General features: G+C 37.5%; 3 protein-coding genes across 3 annotated transcripts in view; 1 reads left to right on the forward strand and 2 right to left on the reverse strand.

Moving 5' to 3' along the window:
- The window catches only part of LOC107570815 (oxysterol-binding protein 1-like), an 18,075-nt gene extending 16,915 nt beyond the window's left edge, over positions 1 to 1,160 (reverse strand). The window contains exon 1 of the mRNA XM_016257081.1: positions 1,015 to 1,160. Coding sequence (XP_016112567.1) covers positions 1,015 to 1,160 — 146 coding nt within the window. The remainder of the gene's footprint in view (positions 1 to 1,014) is intronic.
- Positions 1,161 to 2,277: 1,117 nt separating this feature from the next.
- Positions 2,278 to 8,865, forward strand: LOC107570816 (aprataxin). The gene is made up of 9 exons (XM_016257082.1): positions 2,278 to 2,504; positions 2,603 to 2,736; positions 2,823 to 2,869; positions 2,993 to 3,046; positions 5,787 to 6,041; positions 7,003 to 7,062; positions 7,391 to 7,617; positions 7,708 to 7,811; positions 8,816 to 8,865. Exons 2-9 carry the CDS (start codon positions 2,607 to 2,609, stop codon positions 8,863 to 8,865), a joined length of 927 nt encoding a protein of 308 aa, XP_016112568.1. The 5' UTR covers positions 2,278 to 2,504; positions 2,603 to 2,606.
- Positions 8,866 to 9,055: 190 nt separating this feature from the next.
- LOC107570817 (choline transporter-like protein 1) overlaps positions 9,056 to 10,244 on the reverse strand; it is a 14,466-nt gene continuing 13,277 nt past the window's right edge. Inside the window, exons 13-15 of the mRNA XM_016257083.1 lie at positions 9,365 to 9,601; positions 9,167 to 9,244; positions 9,056 to 9,088 (exon numbers count right to left, since the gene is read on the reverse strand). Of these exons, the coding sequence (XP_016112569.1) occupies positions 9,056 to 9,088; positions 9,167 to 9,244; positions 9,365 to 9,601 (348 nt within the window). The remainder of the gene's footprint in view (positions 9,089 to 9,166; positions 9,245 to 9,364; positions 9,602 to 10,244) is intronic.

Genomic DNA, 10,244 nt, shown 5'->3' on the forward strand with positions numbered 1-10,244 from the left:
GGTTGGGTATTAGACTTCCTGGACAGAAGAACAATAGAAGTTAAGGTTGGTATAGAGTATTCAAGTAGGCATATAGTGGAAAATGGTACCCCACAAGGTAGTGTTTGCAGCCCCATACTGTTCAATATTATGATAAATGACATTTTTGATCAGGTAAGTGGAAATATAGGTAAGTCACTTTATGCAGACGATGGAGCACTCTGGGTTAGGGGTCGAAATGTAGAATATCTAAGAAAGAAAATGCAATAGAGAAAGTTGAACAATGGACAGATAAATGGGGATTTAAACTCTCAATCCCAAAAACTCAAGTTATATGCTTCTCTAAGCGCCACAAAGTAGTGCCACTGAAGTTGTATGGACAAGATTTGGAACAGGTTAAGGTGGTGAGGTTTCTAGGAGTTCTCTTTGATGAGAGGCTGACTTAGTGTCAGCATATTGATAAGGTCAGAAATAAGTGTAAGAAGATCAACAGCGTGTTGAGATGTCTATCAGGGCGAGAATGGGGAGCGAGTAGAGCATCGCTAATAAACATTTATTTTAGGCTCTCATGAGAACTGCCTCTGACTATGGTTGTTTAGCGTATATGTCAGCATCGGAATCTAACCTTAAAAAACTTGATGTGGAGCAGGCACAGGCACTCCGGATTTGTACCAGAGCATTTAAAACATCACCAGTAACTGCATTAAATAATGCCACATTGGATAATAGTTCAAAACTATGTAGAGCAGTATCAAGAGGAATTATTCATATTTACGGATGGATCAAAGCAGCCGGAAACAGGCCGTACTGGTGCAGCATTTTTTATTCCTCGGTATGAAGTAGTAGTCAAAAAGAGGACAACAGACTACCTGTCAGTTTACACTGTGGAGTTAGTAGCAATTTTACTGGCATTAGGGTGGGTGGAAGAAAATAATCAGAACCAAGGTGTCGTTATAGACTCAGACAGTTTATCAGCATTATTAAGCATTCAATCTGGGAGAGCGTCATGTAGACAAGACCTCATATATCAAATACTCCACTTGCTTCTCACACTTCATAATAAGGGAATGGCTGTCTCCTTCCTTTGGGTTCCTGCCCATGTAGGGGTGGAAGGAAATGAAGTTGTGGATATGAACATTCACTGGCAGGAATATTGGAACACAGCGGATACAGGACGTCATTTATACAGTATACAAAATCAAGTAGTCACAAGGTCACAAGCGGGCAGAAGCCCAAGGGAGGAGATGTTAGTCTCACGTCTTAGAATGGGTCACACTGGTTTAAATACAACATTGCACAGAATAGGAAAACATCCCACTGGACGACACTTGAGCATTTATTAGGGAAAGCATCTGGGAGAATACACAATTTATTCATGTTATTTTTGAAAAACACTGGGTTAAGTAAAATAATTTAATATGGATTTTTTTTTTTAAGTAAATTTTTTTTTTCCTTTTTTTTTCTCTCTCTCTCCACCTCTCCTTTGATGTCAGTCTAATACCCACACTCTAGTCTAGTAGGTGGCGGTAATGCACCTTTGAGATGAGTTGCCAACCGCCATTAAACCTGAAAGAAGAAGAAGAAGAAGAAGCCGTAGATGCGGATCATGTGCACGTGAAAACTACATAATAAATGCACGCCAATAAACTGCTTGTTATATGCGCGTCAAACACGTGCGTATCATATGCACGTCAAAATTTCTGCATATCAATAGTACGTTTTTCTGTTTGTATTTGGCGTACTATTTATGCATTTTCATGAGATCGGGCTCACCCCTCTCATCCAATAGGATATGCATTACTATGTGTGTCATATAAGAATAACTTATAAAAGTTATTCCCAGATGCATCCTGTAATTCTAGACTACACGCAAAACCTTGAACAAGCAGATAAAAACGAGATATGGAGAGGGGGAACACGTGGAGGAAGAGAGAACACAAACAGACAAACTCAGAGAAATATTTGGCAGAGAGCATGATATAATCTAACATACCTTGTTAAAAGTACAATTATGTACTCTTTGCTGTCAGAACTGATTTTGTACCTTTAAATTAAAACAAAGGTCCACAGTTTTCATCTAAAGGACCATTTCCTGTACCTTACAAGGTACTTTCGTGGCAAATGTACCTTTATAAAGGCACAAATGGATGAACAAAGCATGACACTTGAGCATTTATTAGGGAAAACATCTGGGAGAATATGCAATTTATTAATATTATTTTTTTAATTTTTGTTATTTAGTGTAAAACACTGGGTTAAGTGAAAGAATTTAATAGGGGACTTTTGTTTATTTTATTTTTATTTATTTATTTTTTATTTCTTCCACTCCTTTGATGTCAGTCTAATGCCCACACTCCAGTCTAGTAGGTGGCGGTAATGCACCTTTGAGATGAGTTGCCAACCGCCATTAAACCTGAAAGAAGAAGAAGAAGAAGATCGTGCGTCACGTGCTGCAGTGTTGTTCAGCTCCCAGTGGTTTGTTTTCATCTGCAACACTTTCTGTTCTAGATATATTACACCAGCGGGTAAGTGATGGATGCATGCTGAGTTTAGAGAAGCACTTTAGACCGCGTATGCTGTTAGTTTCTCGAAAGAATCGAACTATTTCATTCTATGTTTTCAGGGAGATGTCTGTGTGCTCATTAGTAAGTGAAGATGATTCACACAAACCCATCCAGCTTCATCACCAACACTCCGTGACTCTGGGCCGAGGGCCAGAAACTAAGATAAAAGACAAAAAGTGCTCAAGAGAACAAGGTTGAGATGTTTTTTCTATATGAGCAATTGAGAGATCCAGGCTTTATTCATGAAACTAACACTAATATGTTTTTGTTTTCTTGCAGTTGAATTGAGAGCTGATTGCAACAGGGGATTTATCACTGTTAAACAGGTATGCTAGAATATTATAGTAAATATTAAAAGAGAAATGCATAATGTAATGGATATTTTAATAGTAAGGAAATCTGCAAATTCTAATATTGCATGTTTGAACCGTTTGTTTACTTTTTAACAGTTGGGCGTCAATCCTACAAATGTGGACGATGTGGTTGTGGGCAAAGGCAATCGGGTACAGTGTCATCAAAATAGCAAACACAGGTTTTTCACAGTATTTGACAAACTATCTCCTAGGGGTGTGACGAGACACGAGACTGGGTTCACGAGAACGAGATGAGATTTTTAGGTGTATTTTGAAATCAACTTGTACTTTATGAAATTAAACGTATATTTTAATACATTTTATGCAGTAATAAACAACATGTGCACAATAAACACAAACTCAATTGACAGGCAAGTAATTGCACAAAAATTATTTTAAAAAGTATAAATAAAAATAAATCATTAACACAAATATCCCTTTAAAGTGGAAGTGAAGCAGTCAGTCAAGTTTACATTATTTAGTAAACTGATTTCCACTTAAAAAAAAAAATAATTATAAACACGATTAATGTATCCATTTAAAGGGGTCATATGATGCGATTTCAAGTTTTCCTTTCTCTTTGGAGTGTTACAAGCTGATTGTGCATAGATAAGAAGTCACATCACAGTGGAGTCAGCTGTCTTAACCGTGGCTTGTGTACTGCACACATACCCGCTTTATCACTGTGTCTGTCACGCGACTCTGTTCCCCTTTCGGGCTCTGTCTTTACATTTATTTTGAAAGATGAAGCTCGTGATTATGGTAAGGGGTGTTACATTTCCGACGCGTGCTTGCGGTGTTCGGCCAATCACAATGCACTGGGTCAGCTGGCCAATCAGAGCAGACTGCTCTTGTCGGAAGGAGGGACTTTGTAGAAAACGAAGCGTTTGAGAGAGGCGGGGCATAGAGGACCTACAATAATGCACAGTATTGGAAAAATAATGTGTTTTTTGAACATTAAAGCATGTCAACATATTCTGTTACACCAAATACACCAAATAATGATCTTTAAAACAGCATCATATGACCTCTTTAAAAGAATAAAGCAGTGGTTCCCAACCTGGGGGGCGCGGCAAGGCTGAGGGATAGTTAGGGCCTAAATAGGTTCCTAAATTCCGTAAAAAATTTTCTGGATTCCGGTTTTTTCCATTTTAATTTTTCGCGACTCCTTTTTAATAGTTAAATTAAATTGTATTAATTAAAAACCATGTCTAATTATTTAAAACCATGAAACTTATACATTTTCACACCAATTTGTTTTTAACGTTTAACAAAAATTACATGTTTAGGGCCCTATGAAATGTTTTATTTTTTCTCACCATATTATTTATACTTTTTATTGTTACCAAATTCTGTGTTTTAGCATGTCTAATTATTTGAATGCATAAAACAACTTAATTTATTCATTTAGTTTTTCTTAAAGTAGCCTTGTGATTTTTTGACAGAAATTCTGTGTTGTGTATTTACATTTTTCTGGTTATCAAGTAAAGGCATAAAACATTAATTTAATCGATCATTTATCTTGTAATTATTGAAAATTAAGCAAACAAGATTTTTTTTGGCAAACAAAGGGGATTTACTATTAAAATTAAAACATTGAAGAAATGTTTTGTGATTATTCCTTGAAAAATCATGTTTGTTTCATTTTAGTAGTAGTAGTAGTAGTAGTAGTAGTAGTAGGAGGAGGAGGAGGAGGCTATGTACATTCTACTGAAAAATAGTTATAGGCACAATGTCTTCAAATCAAACCGGATTTTTATTTTGACAGGTTGCCGTGAATACCTTTACAGTTCTGTGTATGAGATATGACGCTAGTTTTACTCAAATCAAACGCTAAAATGCTCATGAAGTGACTCTTAGAGCAGTTCTGGAGATGTTGTTCATGTGTTTACGTCCTCATTTAGTGAGACGGCAGATGCTGAAATCACTGTGAGTGTCAGGCGTGCTTCAGTGTGTGTGTAGTAAATGAAACCGCGCATCTGTGCCATTCATAAACAGACAAAAAATAATCAAATTAGAATTCCACATTATTTTCACTAAATAAACATTTATTATAATTATAACACAGTAATGAAAAGCAATAATTACTAACATATATTTGTAACATTTTAGAGCATGTACACTAACCATCATTTATGTGTTATCCATCATCTAGCATACCTATAATGTCTACAAATGTCCTGTTCTCTTGTAATTGAGGCTGTATTGCACAGGTTACTGGTCTTAACATCCTACAAACCACATGTCGCCCACCTCTACAATCAGGTGACCGTAAAGCCAGGCCAGAGACTTTACGTAGTAGTAGGAGGAGGAGGAGGAGGCTATGTACATTCTACTGAAAAATAGTTATAGGCACAATGTCTTCAAATCAAACCGGATTTTTATTTTGACAGGTTGCCGTGAATACCTTTACAGTTCTGTGTATGAGATATGACGCTAGTTTTACTCAAATCAAACGCTAAAATGCTCATGAAGTGACTCTTAGAGCAGTTCTGGAGATGTTGTTCATGTGTTTACGTCCTCATTTAGTGAGACGGCAGATGCTGAAATCACTGTGAGTGTCAGGCGTGCTTCAGTGTGTGTGTAGTAAATGAAACCGCGCATCTGTGCCATTCATAAACAGACAAAAAATAATCAAATTAGAATTCCACATTATTTTCACTAAATAAACATTTATTATAATTATAACACAGTAATGAAAAGCAATAATTACTAACATATATTTGTAACATTTTAGAGCATGTACACTAACCATCATTTATGTGTTATCCATCATCTAGCATACCTATAATGTCTACAAATGTCCTGTTCTCTTGTAATTGAGGCTGTATTGCACAGGTTACTGGTCTTAACATCCTACAAACCACATGTCGCCCACCTCTACAATCAGGTGACCGTAAAGCCAGGCCAGAGACTTTACATGGTCAATCAGCAGTATCCTTACAGAGTGAGGTTCACTGAGGACACATCCACACCCAGATCTGCCGCAGAGTTGAGCAAACCTTCAAAAAGAGCCCATCGGATGAGCTCTGAGGGGAACGCAGAGAAGATCAAGAGCCCTGCAAACACAGCATCAGACCATCACAGAATGTCAGACGATTCGCCTCCACCAAAAAAGATACCATCATCTGGATCTGATAAATCTGTGAGTTTCATTTGGTCGGGAATTTGCAATAATTTGTGATGATAGCTTATACTTGTAATTAAGGACTTTTAGGGAGTAGTTTTGTATTGTACTGATATTTTTGCCTATTTTTAAATTTAAAACAAAGTTTCTGAGCTGGTTAGAGAAATTTTGAAGGTCTATATTAAAGGGGTCATATGATGGGATTTCAATTTTTCCTTTCTCTTTGGAGTGTTACAAGCTCTTGGTGCATAAAGAAGATCTGTAAAGTTGCGAAGACTAAAGTCTCAAATCCAAAGAGATATTCTTTATAAAAGTTAAGAGTCAACCACGCCTACCTAAAACAGCTCATTCTAACACGCCCCCACATGTCTACGTCACTATGTGGGAAGATTTGCATAACGCCGCCCAAATGTTCACGCAAAGAAGGCGTAACTTTTATTCTCGCTGTAGTATTGTTGTTGCCGCCGCCATGTCATGAAGCGAAACTACTTTGTTTGGTCTTCCAAAAGAGGACGATATCTGCTTCGTCATGCCTGGAGCTGATCGGTGCTGGTTGCTGAGGAAATACAACAACTTTGTACTGTGGATCACTGGATCTGCTTTCACCGTGGAAGAAGCGGAGTCCAGCCCATTCTCAAGCCCGCCACCTCTGCTCACTCTAGCCCGCCGGCCGTTCCTCAATCTAGCTCCCGGCCTCTGCTCACTGTAGGCCACCGCCGCCGCTCACTCTTGGCTTTGTTCATTGTGAAAGCAAAACTACTTTGTTTGTCCTTCCAAAAATGGATTTGAATCATCGCTCCGGCCGGGACACAGCATCACAGTATGGTGTGGGGCATAACATTTCCATCTCACGCTTGAGGTATTCGGCCAATCATAACACACTGGATAGCTGCAACATCATATGACCCCTTTAAAGATTTTTTTTTTTAATGCTGACCTCTTTGTAAACCAAAGCACTGCAAACTTTCTTGTTTCCCAGGAATCTGCTGGCCATTGGAGCCAAGGGCTTAAAGTGTCAATGCAGGACCCCAAGATGCAGGTATAAGTTGTTCATTTCTTTTGAATCCTATGAATCAAAAACTGAAACTGACAATAAAGACTTTTACATCATTGCAAATGATTCCTACTCCAAATGCTGTTCCTTTGAGCTTTCTATGCATTCAATTATCCTGAAAAAAACACACGAAAATAGCTGTTTGCAGCATTGATAAGAAATGTTTCTTGAGCAGCAAATCAGCATATTAGAATGATTTCTGAAGGATCTTGTGACACTGAAGACTGGAGTAATGATGCTGAAAATTCAGCTTTGATCACAGAAATAAATTACATTTAAAAATATATTAACAGCTGCCAGTTTTTATCCTCAGGTGTATAAAGATGACAGGGTTGTGGTCATCAAGGACAAGTACCCAAAGGCGCGGTACCATTGGCTGGTGCTGCCGTGGGACTCGATCTCCAGTCTGAAGGCTCTGCGCTTGGAGCACGTGGAGCTACTCAAACACATGCAGCGTGTGGGAGATCAGATGCTGCAGCAGTGCCCTGACGCTCACAAACTGCGCTTCCGTCTGGGATATCACGCCATCCCCAGCATGAGGTACAGACGTCTGCGTCCTGATTGGCTGCTGATGTGGGGAGAGCGGGGCTTGTCATGAATGCAATGTTTAAGATGTTTATTTCTTTTCAGTCACGTCCACCTGCACGTAATCAGCCAAGACTTTGACTCACCGTGTTTGAAGAACAAGAAACACTGGAATTCCTTCACTACTGACTATTTTGTGGAGTCTCAAGGTACATTATACACAAAAACAGCCGGTTATTCAAAATTACAGATAAATGTCTTTGTAGTCCTTTAATCAAAATGTAATTACTTTCTCCATCACATGGATGTAAGTCATTAAAGGAATAGTTGATAAATGAAAATTTGCTGACAATTTACTCACCCTCAGGGCATCCAAGATCTAGATGAGTTTGTTTCTTCATCAGAACAGATTTGGAGAAATGTAGCATTACATCAGTTGTTCACCAGTGCAATGAATGGGTGCCGTCAGAATGAGAGTCCAGACAGCTGATAAAAACATCACAATAATCCACACCACTCCAGCCCATCTGTTAACATCTTCTGAAGTGAGAAGCTGCATGTTTGTAAGAATGAACATCTATTAAGATGTTTTTCATTTCAGACTGTTGCTTCTGGCTAGAATACAAATCCTCTATCCATAATATAGCTTTCTCTAGTGAAATAGTCATTTCGGCTGAATCATATGAGGGAAATCTGCACAGATCAAGCACTGTTTACAATCCAAAACAGCTCCAAACAAATATGTGGGTGGATTTCGATGTGAGAGGGGATGGACTTTTTCACTGGACTGGAGGAAGCATTATTATGGATACTGGACTCGTATTCTGACCCGAAACAATGGTGCAAAGTTGAAATGTCTTAATTGGTTTATTTCAAACACACAGCTTTTCACTTCACAAGATGATAATGGATAGACTGGAGTGGTGTGGATTATTGTGATGTTTTTATTAGCTGTCTATACTCTCATTCTGACGGCACCCATTCACTGCAGTGCAAGGGATGTAATGCTGAATTTCTCCAAATCCGTTCCTATGAAGAACAAATTCATCTACATCTTTAATGGCCTGAGAGTGAGTATACTTTCTGCAAGTGTTCCTTTTTGAGTGATCCATTCCTTTTAATAAATTATTTAAAAAAATGGAAAAAAGCTGTTTAGAGAAACAAGCATTTCCCTGTATAATAAAGCAAAGCATTCATGTGTATCTTTCCACAGATGTCATTGCGATGCTGGAGCATGATGGGAAAGTGATTCCAAAAGTCTAATAGAGATAGCTGACCCAAAAATGAAAATTTAGACAGTAGTCATTGACTTCCATAGTGTTTTTTTTTTCTTCTCTTCCATACTATGAAAGTCAATGGCTACCGTCAACATTCTTCAAAATATCTTCTTTCGTGTTGAACAGAAGAAAGAAACTCATACAGGTTTGGAACAACATGAGGGTAAAATACCTCTTTAAGATGGGCTTACAACGTGTGCAATATCAAACTTGATTGGAACGCAGCATTAAAAAGGTGTTTCTTATAAGAAATCTGATCAAAATAATAATTGTCCTTTTAAACTCACCATGGATTTCATTTCCCGACTCTCTGCTTCTACTTTGCCATAACGCTCCGTGTCTTTCCTGGTGTTTTCTACAAACTCCTACATGAATGATCACAGAGAGACACCAACAACATATTTAATGTGACAAACACAAGACTCGTAGAAATGAATTTTTCATTGAGCTTGAGGTCAGAGGAAATGAATGGGAAACCGTCCCACCATAAGAGCCTTGTCCATGTAGTACTCTCTGCCCGGGCTGCCGTCGTTGTACTTGGTGTCGATGGCGAAGCAGAGGAAGAGAACGTCTACTACGATCTCAAAAATGGAGAGGAAGCAGTGGGCCACCAGGAAGGAGAAGACACACACGATGATGAGCGGCAGCACCCAGACGGTGTATTCACGCTGATAGTTCAGCGACAGGATGCCTGCAAACGCCGTACATGACACGATCAACACCTGCAGACACAAGAAACACCTGTTAGACCGTCTGGAATCACAGGTTTAGTCCATTTTAGCATCATTAATACATCATTATACCATTTCTAAAATAGTGAATTAGATTTTAATCTTCTATTTTGTTTTCAGTTTAATTTTAGTAATGTTTGTTTTGCGTTTGTCATTTTATTAGGTATATATATATATATATATATATATATGCTTTTTTTTATTTATTAATTTTAGTTTATTCTGTTTTAGTCATTTTAGTACTTTAAACAAAAATGATAAATGCTGCTTTGGTAACTAGCTGAAATAAAAAAATAATTTTTAGGTTTTAGTTAACAATAATGACCAGGCTTATCACTTAGGGATGTTTAGCACATAAATTGTCCCACGTTTGTGCTACAGACATAAATGATACCTCAGATTAAAAAGTTTTTTTGTTGACTGAAATTTAAGTGTAATAATAGAACAATTCTTAGATAAAAAAATAAATAAAATTATACATGAAAATAATACATGATGCCTTGCCAACTAACTGGAATAATGTATAATACAAGTACTAAATTAACAAAACTGAAATAGAATTTTTTATATATATATATATATATATATATATATATATATATATATATATATAAAAAAAAAAAAAAACTCTTAC

The sequence above is a fragment of the Sinocyclocheilus grahami genome, unplaced genomic scaffold (assembly GCF_001515645.1).
Source record: "Sinocyclocheilus grahami isolate Dianchi unplaced genomic scaffold, SAMN03320097.WGS_v1.1 scaffold1509.1, whole genome shotgun sequence".
Taxonomy (NCBI): domain Eukaryota; kingdom Metazoa; phylum Chordata; class Actinopteri; order Cypriniformes; family Cyprinidae; genus Sinocyclocheilus; species Sinocyclocheilus grahami.

Bases quoted from the DNA above. Each gene is read 5' to 3' on its own strand.
- LOC107570816 (XM_016257082.1), top strand. From the start codon at position 2,607: ATGTCTGTGTGCTCATTAGTAAGTGAAGATGATTCACACAAACCCATC. The intron at 3,047-5,786 runs GTACAGTGTCAT...CTCTACAATCAG, and splicing joins TTGTGGGCAAAGGCAATCGG to GTGACCGTAAAGCCAGGCCA. The intron at 7,618-7,707 runs GTACAGACGTCT...ATTTCTTTTCAG, and splicing joins CACGCCATCCCCAGCATGAG to TCACGTCCACCTGCACGTAA.